Genomic DNA, 12,875 nt, shown 5'->3' with positions numbered 1-12,875 from the left:
AGTCTTGTGAATGAAATTCCAAAACTTTCTATTAAACATAATTTTCTTGTTATCCTAGAGTAGGAAAATTCACAGATCTAAATCACTAGAGGTTATATGCACCAAAGGGCATGGATGCACTTGGCAGCTCTGGCCAAAATTTGGTCTGGAAGAAACCTTTCTCACGTGCCCCTTAACCTGGGAGGTACCTGGGGCCCTGGGAGTCTAATCCCAGGTTGGTCGTGCCATGAACTTCCACGGCCTGTCTTGCCCTCAGGACTGGATCTAGCAAGGCTTCTGAGAACATAAATGCTAAAATATGCCCTGCAAAAGATGGCCAGAGGAGATGCTGGTTGTCCTGTATTGCCCTGTAGTTTGAGGGGACTACACGCGATCCTGATTTCGGTTCTCTCCTTTGGCAGACGGGTTGGAAGCTGCTTTGAAAGTGCCTGACTCACTGGGTGTTAAGGAATTGTGGAAGCTGTTCTGCTTCATATGGAATAATTAAGCATACGTTGGATGAGACAGAGGAAAGGACGTTGGGCTGGTGTTTGCAGTACTCAGAAGAAGAGGCTGGAGTTTCTCTCCCTGCAGAGGGACGTATGCAGAGTGGTCTCCATACCTTATCTGTCCTGCATGACTTTTCTTACAGAAGGGCTAGACGGAAAAAAGAGGAGGTGCAGGTACCACCATCTCTCGTTGCTTCTTATCTCACCATAATTAGAAAGAAGGACTGCCGTAAATGCCTAATTCCAGGGAATAATATTGATAAAGAATATTGGTTGGAGGTAGCGGAAGTAAATGCAACCCCACAGCTTACAGATGAGGTTGCTCTGTTCTTCTGCAAGGTGTGTGTCTGTAGCTTTGCGTGCACCCTTCTTTTAAGAATTTTGAATAGTCTAAGTTGGTCCATTGTCCCTCAGCAGATGGGCCATGTCTCTCCCACTCCTTTGATTACCTTGCCTTGTTTCCTAGCTTCGCTGGGTCTAAACTGTAGTTTCTACCAGAAGAGGTTTTCTAACGTACCGTGTCTCAGTGCTTCAGCCCTGTCAGAATGGAGTCTTGGACTTCCTACATAAAAAAGAGAAGATGTTTCTTCTGGCGGAGGAAAGAAACCACCAAATTCTGCATTTTATATGTGAGAACCCGGGAAGAGTGATTTTGAAAGAGTCCCCCGCCTTTATGTGAAGAAAAAGTTCACAACTGTTCTGTTTTCATGGTCCGTTGCTTCTTTTGCTTGAATAGATTTTGCTTTCACTTGTGATAGCGGTTTTAAAGCAATCAAAAGACAAATCTAATTTCCAACCATTAGAAGCGATTGTTAATGCATGAGGGACTACTGCAATTTTATGTGCTGTGTCTTTTTGGGGTGCAAGTCTTGGTTTTGGTCTTCTGGTATGTCTTGAATGACAAAAGGCTGAGGGGTTTTTTTGTTAGTAACCTGTATTTTTTAGGGAAAAACAGTCATTCTAATAATGACTGCATGCTTTAACAGTGTCATGGTCAGGATGCTGACTTGCAGTCAGAAGATTTTTCCTTTGGGAAGTGAAGTTTTTCAGGGATCTGTGTGCCTGTAGGAATCCATTGCCTGTTTACATTAACTCACCTCTGAGTTTTTCTGTTGGTGGCATAGTGGCTTTTCAAGGTAGTTGCATCTTCCAAAATAAGGCTCTTTGGACATAGCATTTAGTAACATCACCGACTAATTTGAGGGCCACTTCTTTCTCTCTTCTTGAGGAGCAGTATTTAACCAGGTTCTTGACTTGGCTAACGGAATTTGAAGAAATCCAAGACAGTGGGGAGGATTTTGTAGCTGCGTACAGAAAATAAATCCTTAAGGTAACTTTGTTATTCTGCAGAGCTCTTTTGTTATCCTCATATTGCCTCATCTGTCACTAATGATGGCGGCACTGGGAAACACATGGAAATTGTTGGTTTCCCCATATATACTTCACATAAAAGAGCAGTTTATTATGTATATGAAAATGCTGCAACTGGTGGCAAAGACATTTGTGACCGTTCATCTTACGCTTAAATTATTCAGGAAGATGTCCATACTTTTACGTATTTTTGCAGGCCATGATACAGTGGGGTAAGTTTGATTAGAGCCTATAAATTTTAGCATAGTATGAATATTTAATAGTGAATAGAACATACTGACAATCACTTAATGCAAACTGAAATTCTCCTACTGTATTAAAACAAAAAAACCCATGTGCTAGGATGGTTTTGAGGTTCTTGCAAGTCTTGGTTTGTTGGTTTTTTTTTCCTCAGCTTGTTTAGTTTGCAAGGAGTTTTTTTCCGTTTTCTAGGCCTCCTTGCAATTTTCAAGTAATACTTCATTTTGAGATTTGAGTCCACGCACTGGGCATACTGGCAGCTCAGCCTTTACTCAGTCTTCTGCCATCCTCCAGCTCATGGAGACGACCTGAGCTGGTCGTGGGGGTGTGAGGTGAGCTGCTGCCCGGAGGTCCCACTCTCCTCCTCTGTGACCACGGCTCCCAAGCTGACAACTGCGACTCCAGACTGCATTTTCAGTATGGAAGGGAAAGGGAGGATGGGATCCAGAGATTCAAGGTCTGTGTAAGGGTGGGGGATGACTTGAGACTCTGCACAGGAGGGACAAAAACCGGCAGCAAAATGACCTGCAGAGACTAGACCTGTGGGGGCTGCAGGCAAAAAAGTGAGACACGGTCCAAATAAAAGTGGAGAACACCCAGGAGGAAGAATAAAGAGTGCAGATACAATCTCACCACACTGCCGCACCCTCCACATTAAGCTCTGTTTTAATTCTATCTGATGAACACTGTCCTACCATTGAGTTTTCATGTTCAGATCTCCCTATTTGCCAAAGGGAAAGTGTTGAACGGGGAGGGGAGCTGCTCCCTGAAAGCTCTTCTGTTTCACACGGTAGCTCACAGTCATCTCTGAAGAAAGAGAAATGCTGTGCTGGAGAAACAGTTACACATTTGTTTTCAACTTTAGAGGCTGAAATGAAATTAAGTGTAAATGTATTCCAAGCAATGAAATCAGATTTGCTTACTAATCTGGATTGCATCTCCTTTTCCCCCCCGTCACAACGAAACCAGCAGTACCAGTAACTGTGCCTGCGTCACCTCTTCCTCCCTTTCCTGCTTGCAGCCCAATCCTGCCATGCTCCTGCAGGAGAATTTCCCAGGAGGCTGGCCTGCAGCAGGAGGAAATAGAGGTCAAGACAGCGAGAAAAAAGAGATGAGGAACATGGGAATTGGGAGAAAGGCAGCAGTGACTTGAGATCCAGGAGAAATGTGCCTGCTGTTCTTTAAACCACTTCTCTTAGCTTTTCCCCAAAAAAGGGCATTAGGGCCTGCTTCTGCATTTCAAAGGGAATTTGGGCTGAGCGAGGAAGGCTGGCTTAGCCGGCCTCTGCGGGTGAGGTGGAGAGAGGGAAATGTTTGGTGTTAGCAGAGAAAAATCCCTTTTTTATCAGGTAATTCTGTCACCTTCTCAGTTTACCCTGTCTGTCACTTCCCTCGCCCTTCCCTGTCCTTTGGAGTCCTTCCTCCAAAGGTGACCTGCCTTAACCCATACCTTCCTGCTGCTTTTCAGTGTGCGGAGCATAGTTGCTACTAAAGAGTATCAAAACACGCTATTAACTCTCTCCTCCTGTCAAATTAACTTGTTACCAGGGGCTTTTAACTTGCCTTCTTCATCAGGAGGAATAAAAATAGTACAAATACATTATTTTGCCTTCAGAATGACATTTCTTATCTATTGATTTAAATAATTTAGCATTTTAAAAGGAACAAATCAACTTAATTTGTTTAGGGGATCCTTAAAGGTTGAGAACAATTTTGTGTCAATTAAATTTAGTGATAATTCATTTATGATGGAACTAATATAATTAATTAGGTATTTGCTGCTTATCTTTTTTCTAATACATACATTGCTTTTAAACATCTGCTCAATAGTCCTTTATGATAGCACGAGAATGATTTTACGTGAAAGCAATAGAGGAGCAGATGCTTCCTGATGACAACTTCCCAATTTGCTTCAGAAACAGTCTGAATTCACAGTTTTGACTTGAAACATGGCAAGTATGCAAGCAAATTTGCAAAGCAGAAACAAAAAATTGAGAAATGAAATTACTTCATAGCATTTTTAATGATTGCAATTTGGTCAAAACCCCTTTTTTGTTAACGTTTTAATTTTTTTTAATGCAGGTATGTTTATTTTGTCTTTACAAGATCTCAGCAAAATTACAAATTTGTTTTGTGATGTGTGTACATGTATGAATTTTTTGCAGCAGTTACGATATCTTCCGAAGTTAAAATTTATTTCGATATTGTCTATTACAATAACTAAAATCTAGCATTAGCTCAAAAAGAGATTGAACAACAGTACACATAAAAAAGGAAAGTAGAACAATTACTTGAAGAAAAAATTTAAATAGGCTAGTATATGAAATACATAAAAATAAAATTCTGTGGGTTTTTTTTTAATAAGTTACACCTGTGTTTTATATTATGGTTTTATCAGTAGTTGGTTAAAGAGTGAGAAATAAATCTCTTCTTTTGGGCTGATATAAAACTCTCTGAGGCTCCATGGCTTTATTCAGCCATGCGTAGGTTTTCAGATGTTCCAAATGTTGCCTAAAATGACTGTACTCATTTTATTCATCTCATCAGCAAAGTTCATCTCATCAGCTAAAGAGATACCATCAAAACTTTTAGGCTCCAAAATGTACTTTCCCTGCATAAATACTGTGCGTTGTACTTACAGAGACTGTAAAGTACAGGATTACACATCAATGCTGTATCTTTTTATGTAAAAAGTCTTGAAACTGCTGTTTACCGAAAGGAAAGGGGATTAGACATAGCCCTAAGAAGGATTCAGCCATCTGCCTTTGTATGCAGATCACAAATACAATGCGCCCACTTGTCACTAGAAACAGCAGAAAAAGAGATCTGAGTATCAGAAACTTATTTTGAGTAAGTATAGAAACTTTGTAGTAGACCTAAGTCTGTCTTGTTACAGAGCAGAAGAATGTCAGTTTCAAAGCTTCTCTGAGCTTTGCATTCAGCTGAATGCTTGATTTCAGAAACTGCGTAAACTATCAGTCAAAAAAATTCAGGATAATGCAAAATAAATGTGTCAAAAAATACTCTGCTCTCCAAAAGAGTAAAGCATCAAAGCTGCCTTCTTCCCTTCTCTGCTGCCTCTCCTGCCATCGAGCTATGTACATCTTCTGGGAAGGACACTTTTGGATAAAATCACCTTTCTCTGGAAGTAATAGGATGTTTTGGGAAGTACCTCACTGTCTAATATCTGTCTGGTAATGGCAGAAATTCTTAAGATTTCTCCGTGGCCATCTCAAGGAATAATGAAATTAGAAAGTCTCTCCTTTGCTTTCCTTTTCCTAATCCAGAAAATGAAGATAGAAGTTGCTTACTGGCTGAAATCTGTGCTAACCCAGTAGGTTGAATTCTTAATGATGAAGTTGTTCCTAACTTAATTTATAACTTTCTGAGATAGTAAGTAGGGTTTTTATAAAGCATGTTTTCCCTAGAGGCATACAGGTTTGAGAATTCCATTTTTGAGTGAGTATTAACTTACTACTTTTCCTAAGTATTTGCAGGTAATAAAGAATATGGCTTCTTTATCATTCAGTCTAAAATTGTCACAAATTAGGTATCAGTATTTATGTGAGGGTATACAGTCATTTTACCCTTATATACAGAAAGCAGGAGAGAGAATTATGTGTATATATACAGCTTTTTTCTAGAATAATAGTGTTTAATACATGAACAGTAGTCTTGCCATGAACAGGTAGTCTTGCCATTTCCAGGAGAAGTATTTTTTTAAGGCAGGGTAAACTAGTGACTAAGCAATAGGCAAGGCCATAATATCTGATGAAACATTAATGTCTGTAAAGCAGTATGATTTTGATTCCAGGAGGTTGATCCGAAATTTTAATTGTCAATTAATTTTGGTTCAATCCGAAATTTTTAATGGTCAGTTTCAATGTGGGTTCAGTTCTGAATATGGACTCTTCCTCTTTCCCACCGCTACAAACTTGAAAGCCAGTCTGTAGTTGTTTTTTGTTTTCTTTTATCACATGCTGCTGCTGTTCTTTCTTTTACTATTCTCATTAAAGCATTGAAAATGGATCCATTTTAAAGAAAGTTCAGCTTACTATAGAGAAGAAATTTCTATTTTCCTCGAGATTTTTTTTTTTAATCTGTATTTCACATCTGAACAGAGGGTGTGACATGTGAGGAGGAAAAGAACTTGCCTTCTTAGTCTGTTACACATTTACACGGGAACGGGGCATAGCATACCTAACTTTACCTGGCCCCTGAATTCAGATACAGTAATCATCATTGTCCCTTCTGGCATGTTGTCTTTAGTATCCCTTCACATACAGTTTTTAAAAGTAAATTAACACAGAGAGCACTTTCTTTAATGTTCCCTTTCAGTGCTTTAGATATCTGTTTCCCGATAAGCTAAAATCAACCATTCCTACAGCTGTCCAGAATTTCCCAGAAACCTTCTGTTCTTTAAGCATCTGTAATTTTCTCATTTAATGTCCAAAAATATATTTACAGTACCTTGGAGTACTGGGCTCTCCATTTGTGATCTTCTATCCATGTGCCTCAGCCGCATCTGACTATCTAATACACTAAATTTGGGGAAAATCACTTTTATGTGGGCTATCAAAAAAATTCAAAAGTATTTTGCATGTCATTACTGTTATAGTTTATCAGTTCTTATATTTCTTCATAGATTGAATCATGGCTGAGTTGAGTTAAGGATATGAAAGAAAAATGCAAAATAGCTTTAAATTTCTCGTGTGTTAAACCAGCATGTTGTTCAAAGGATGCTGGTTCTTCCTTTCAGTTCAGTCTTTTTTATTTTGCTTGGACAGAGACAGTAAGCCAATATTCACAGTTGCTTGGCAATAGTCAAGTTATGAAATGCACACCCAACCTGTGGGGCATTATGGTTGCTTAGTTCATGCACGTAAATTTGGGGGTTTGAAAACCGAACAAGTCCACACCCATAGTGTCTTCTTGGAAAGTTTGTTCTAACATTTAATCTTAATGGCATTATTAATTTAATGGTTCAATTTTCAGAGAGGTTGAGTATCGACAATTTTTAGAAAAGTCAAAACAACTGGGTGCTTAGCACTGTTTGAATATTAATTTGAAATGTTAGGAAATTTATGCTGCAACTGGGGTATATCTCAATGCAGTAAGTTCCATCTCTTCTGGTTTATTTCAAATCTACAATAAACTTTACTTACTTTACACCTGAAATATACATTAACAGGAAAAAATTGTCTCAGTTTTAGAAGTATTATTTGCAAAAACAACCCCTGGCAAAAAGCCTTTAAAGAAAGTAGAACAGAGAATTTTTCATGGATACATTTGATTTGTCTTTTGGCAAGCAAAAACAGATTATTTAAGGGTACACTTTTAAAATGGTCTGTACTAAAGGTAATGAGGAGATATGCAGCTGTAGTCACCTTATTGTAACAGTTATTGTGCCATAAAGATTTTAGAGAGCTTGTGTCTTTTGCTTATAAAAGCAGCCTGCATTTAGAAAGACCTCAACTCTGCAAATGCTTACACATAGTTCACAGATTGCGGAAGTAAGTCTGTAAGATGTCTTTGTAGGTTTTGGACTTTTGTCCTTTCCTTGCTAGTAGTGAAAAATTCCTTTGGGATTTCAAATGAGTAATGCTGTGAAAGGGGTGATTGCCATTATTTCTGTTCTGTATATTTATTGAATTTATTACAATAGTAGTAATTACTTTTCCCTTGATACAAATACAAAAGTTGATGTATTACTGTGTTCATGTTTGTTGTTTTAGGAGTCTTTGGATGATTCTCAAGTAGCTGGAATTTGTGCAACAGAAGAAGTGATTCGCTATGAATATCATGTCTTGTACTCCAGCAGCTACCAAGTACCTGTGCTTTATTTTAGGGCATGCTCTTTAGGTAAGACCAATCTTCTATTAGACAAAGGGAAGAATAAAAATATGTTGGATGCAAGATGTTAAAAACATAGATTTTATATTAAATTGAGGAACAGAGTAATGATCACAAGTAGTAAGAAAATAAGAGATGGGGCTGCTCACCAGTAAATTTTGTAATACTCCCGACAAAGAGCTTCAGGACCTTGGAGTAGATGATATCATCTCAGCCTGAAGGAGGCTGATCTTTGGCTCCTGGCATCTTGCCTATGGTTGACTAAAACTGCTGGTCATTTTTCTTGTTCTTTTCGTTAAAGGAATACAAAAACTTAAAGCTGCAGGTTTGAATTTGGCTGCAAAATAAGTGGACATAATTACAGTGCTTCAGCAGAACTGTCTCTGTTTCTTTGGAGCCTGAATTCAAGCCACAAGGCTGGGGTCTAAATGTGCCTTTAAAAGTGTTTTAAACACTGTTTTCTATTTAAATTTGCTGCTTAAAAAAATAAAATAATACCAATAAGGTATTGCCTTTTTCTATCTATTAAAACTGGCTCTTGAAACACTAACTGATCTTCTTTCCTCCCTGATATGTACATCTTGTTACCCATTACTCAACTGCTATAGCCACTGTGATTTCACTCACCATCCTGTCAGGAAGGAAGGAGGAACACACAGCCTCCCTCCAAGGCCGCTGTTAGTGTCACTTATTTAATCAGCAAACATAGAGTGATCACACTGCAGCACTGGCTGTGCTCTGTTCCTCTCTGCCCGAAGACTGTGTACCTAGGGTGGAGGGACTGAAATCTTCAAGTCATTTCATTCAAACTCCTGTATGGTAGCATCAGCATCTTTTGTGTTTTGAATAATCTCCTAACTTTATCTAGATAAAGATGTCTGAATGTTGCCAGTGATATCTTTTCGTTTTTAATTAAAAAGTAGCTTAAGCTGCTTTGAATGTGTTTGGTAGATTTAATCACTCTCTGCCTTATATTGTTTAATGGTTTCTAATTTTGCAGTGTTAGCGTTTTAAAAGGCACTTTAGATTTAAAATTGAAGAACAAATTCTCATAGACTCCCTGGTGGAAAGATTTTAGTCTGAGGTGCAGTTTCAGGAATGGATAATTTGGGGTAAATTTTCAAACTGGGACATGGGGAATTGGGGACATTGCTCTGCCTTTACCACCAACAGAACTCATTTGCACACATCCTGCTGCAAATTTATTTCTAGAATTATTACAGACATTTACAAATGTGCCGTATTTTGCATTTAAACTTATTGTGCAGACAGGAAGATAAAGTTTTGCTGTAAGAGACAGATTAACCTATTTGTGGTCCTGAAAAATGTCATCTTCTTGGTTTTAGCTGAATTACTAGTGCACTGTCTCTACAGAAGAGGATGGAGATGCTGCAGGTAGAGGAAGTAGGACACTATTTCTACTGTACTCTACTTTCATATAATTAGTATTCACCATAAGCAGTTAATCACCAGAGAAGAGCTCCCAGAGACAAAACAAGTTGTTTAGCTTGTCAGCATCAGGGAATCGGAGGTGTTGAAACATGACTCCTTATAGCTGGAAGTGGATATTACAGAAGCTAGTGGATGATCTAATGCACAATCATAGTATTATGTGCCAACAGCTCCCCTTGCAGTACAAAGCTGTAATTGTTCCTACAAGTACAATTATGTTTTAAAACACTTCATGGGAACCTTTCACAATGGAAAACAAGGACTTTTTTTAGATAATTCCTAAAGTCACCTGGGTTTTCTTCAGCATTTAACATTCTCTTTTAACATTTAACATTCTCTGATTCTTGAAGAGAGCAGGATACGAAATGCTAGTAGTAAGTACTTTTCCAATAATGTTTTCAGCTAGTATTCTCTGATTTTAATTATGGATAGCTTACTTTTGAAAATGAAAAATTCTGTCATCCCTGCAAGTTATTTGCCTGCCTGTGCCGTGCTGTCTGAAGGTCCCAACATGGGCTTTTCGGGAACATGCAGATGACAGTGACTCACAGTCGCTTGAGATATCTGAGCAAAGTATCTTTTGTCTTGTCCTGAACCTGATATGAGGAAAACTCTAGGTAATGTCCTGAGATTTTTTTCCTTTGAGGTAATAGTCTTCATGTGATAGGCTCCTTACCTTGTTTCTCAGACAACTAGTAATATTCACTGCATTCCTCATCTGAAATAATCAGGGAAGAATCTTCTTCTGAGACCTATATCAATGTCCCAGTCTAAATTCCTACCATTATTTGTAGATTAAGTAACAGAATCGGTTCCTCACAAGTCTCTTGTGGGCTGTTAATGGTTTCCCTTGAATCCTGTCCATACTGATCCTCATGTTAATTAGAGCTTGTTGCAGGAGGTGAAGGTGAGCTATAATCCTTCCAGTGTTTCCACAGCCCTGCCCTGTCTTGCCTTCCCCAGCAGCAGGGCACAGAGTTTGAATTCAAAACTCTGCTTCCTCTCTGGCAGTATGTTAAGTGGCCATTACACCTCGAGGCCTGCCTAGGAAATAATAATTCTTCTGTTCAGCCTGACTAAGTAGTTTTGCTTGTTTTGCAATATTCACTTCCTCACTTTGTATGTTATAATAGCAACTGGTTCCAGCCTGTCCAAATCTGCGCTCTTCCAAATAGACTTTTAAAAAACTTTTCTAGAACAATTAAATCCTGCCTTTCCACCATCGTATGTGAGTCCAGTTTTCATTGACTGCTTGGTCTCTCGCAGTCCCTCCTAGGATAAAGGCTTCCAGAAGAGTTGCTGGGGAGATTTTCCTATCATATTCAGCGCGGTTGGCATCTTCAGGAGCTTGTGTCAGTGAGGACATCCAGTTTTCACTCCTCTCTGCTAGCGATTGTGCTCAAACATTATAGATCAGTTCTTCCTGCAGAAGGACAAAAGTTGCATTGTATCCTTATTCTTGCTGCTGTCTAAATTGGATCAAATAATTATTTTCTGGAATTCATCTTTAGACCTCTTTTTTTGGTGAGAAGTTTGATATGTAAGGTAGTGCAAGGTAAGGATTTGAAACCTCAATTGCAACAGAACGAAAACATTTTGAGAGACATCTAAGCTTTTGATAGTCTCTGGGAATAGATTTTCAGGGAAGATCTTGTTCTGTGCAAGGGCAAATACTTCCCCTGAAAATAACGATTAAGTGTGATGACTCTGTCTAGAAAGATGTTTGGGAACATTATAGGATACAAGAAGATATTTTTAGGCTACATATATATATGTATCTATATGTAATAAACATTTTTCACTACCTCATGATACTTCCCACGTGGCATATATTCCTAAATTCAGACCTACTGAAGTCCTAGCCTGTGTCAGGAGCTCAAGGCAGTGGTCCTCAGTACCTCAGAGTCTCAGAGAACTAGGTGTCATTTCTCCAAAATCAGTCTTATGCATGCCATACCTTTCAGAAATGGGAGCTCTTCTTTCTTTCTCTGGCTTCTGAGATTACCAAATAGGTAGTTGAAGAAATGCAGGAACCCCTGCTGATATCTGATGGCAGCAATTAGCCCCCTTAGAGACAGATGGTATAGGCAATTAGCCTTCCCCTTCAATGCTGGCATCAGCCAGATGGGCTGGGCTAGGTCCAGTAAGCTTTCTTTAATCAGCAGAGTATTTTCCCGTTTTCTTAGTCTTTAAGATGTCAAGGAACTTTGGTCTTTTCCTGAACTGTCATCGTCTGAAGCCATACATTCAAAAACCACTTGCACTGACAGTGAGGTAGCAGCACCACAATCACAGGTGGACACAGGCATTATTCAGGAATCACCCTGCATGTCAAGAAAATAATGGCTTGTCTCACAGTTCTTTTCATATTTTTCCTACAAAGGTAGAGGAAGAATCATGAATGCCGGCGAAGCACTGAAAAGAAAGAGCAGGACTAATGGGAGTCAATAAGGCCTGCAGCCTAACTCCTCTAAAAAAGAGAGAAGAAATGGGATTTTGAAGTTGACCTGCTCAGAATATGTCTAGCTCTCTGACATATAGATAGATCCCTGCCAATAAAAAACATGCTAATCAGTGGCTAGAGATGAGGGAGCTCATAAGATAATGTAACTTCCTCCAACCCTGAAGGCATGACTTTCTGTATTCATAACCGTACTGGTTCTGACTGATGCATTTTCCAGAATATAGACTTACTCTCTGAGTAAGACTCTTAGAGTCTTACTCAAAGAACTATGTCCTTTTTCAGAAAAATAGCTCCTCTTAAGACCATCTCCCATATGAATTCGTTTTATCGTGGCTTTGGACATAAATACGTACAATCAGATATTCTCCTAAGCTATCAGGGTGTTTTTTCTTTTGTGGCAATGGTTTCTTAAGAATACAAAAACCTAGTATTTCTTTGGAAACTATGCTGGAATGAAGCCTCAAAACAATTTGTGCACCATTTCACCAAAAATATCAAATAACCTTTAATTAGAAATTTAAGAAATTATTAAAAGCTCTCAGTAAACATCAAGAAAGCAGAATACGGCAACTTTGGAAGCCTGAAAATTTTCTCTGAAAATGTATGTGAAATTTGTATGCTCTTTGCAGAAATTAAGGTGCCAAGTCAGCTGGGAGCTGCAACTCATATGTTGTCTTAATGCCACACCTTGCTGTCGTGAGGGGGCACTCAGCCATCTGCTTTTTAACTATTTCTTATTTATGGTGACATAAATGAGTTAACCCCAAGTGGATCATCAAGAAACTTTTCTCAGAAAAGTTTGTTATAGTCTAGACAGTTTAAATAATAAAAATACAAGTTTGTGATAGAAAGGCTGTAGTTTTTCTTGCCTGACTATTAAGGCAGATGAACTGGTTGATTTGAGCCCCCAGTTAGTTAATGGCAGAGACAGAACCCATACTTAGGAGCTCTTGACTCCCATCCTTTATCTCCTTTCTCTCAACAAAAATCTTACATTGGTTACTTCC

At 38.7% G+C, this 12,875-nt stretch overlaps 1 protein-coding gene across 1 annotated transcript in view; it reads left to right on the top strand.

Moving 5' to 3' along the window:
• Positions 1-12,875, top strand: part of ATG10 (autophagy related 10) — a 59,470-nt gene that overhangs the window by 42,471 nt on the left and 4,124 nt on the right. Inside the window, exon 3 of the mRNA XM_009576544.1 lies at positions 7,835-7,961. Coding sequence (XP_009574839.1) covers positions 7,835-7,961 — 127 coding nt within the window. The remainder of the gene's footprint in view (positions 1-7,834; positions 7,962-12,875) is intronic.

The sequence above is a fragment of the Fulmarus glacialis genome, unplaced genomic scaffold (assembly GCF_000690835.1).
Source record: "Fulmarus glacialis isolate BGI_N327 unplaced genomic scaffold, ASM69083v1 scaffold7684, whole genome shotgun sequence".
NCBI classification, from domain to species: Eukaryota; Metazoa; Chordata; class Aves; order Procellariiformes; family Procellariidae; genus Fulmarus; species Fulmarus glacialis.
Note: the sequence above shows the minus strand (reverse complement) of the source record. Positions and strands in the feature narration are given on the sequence as shown.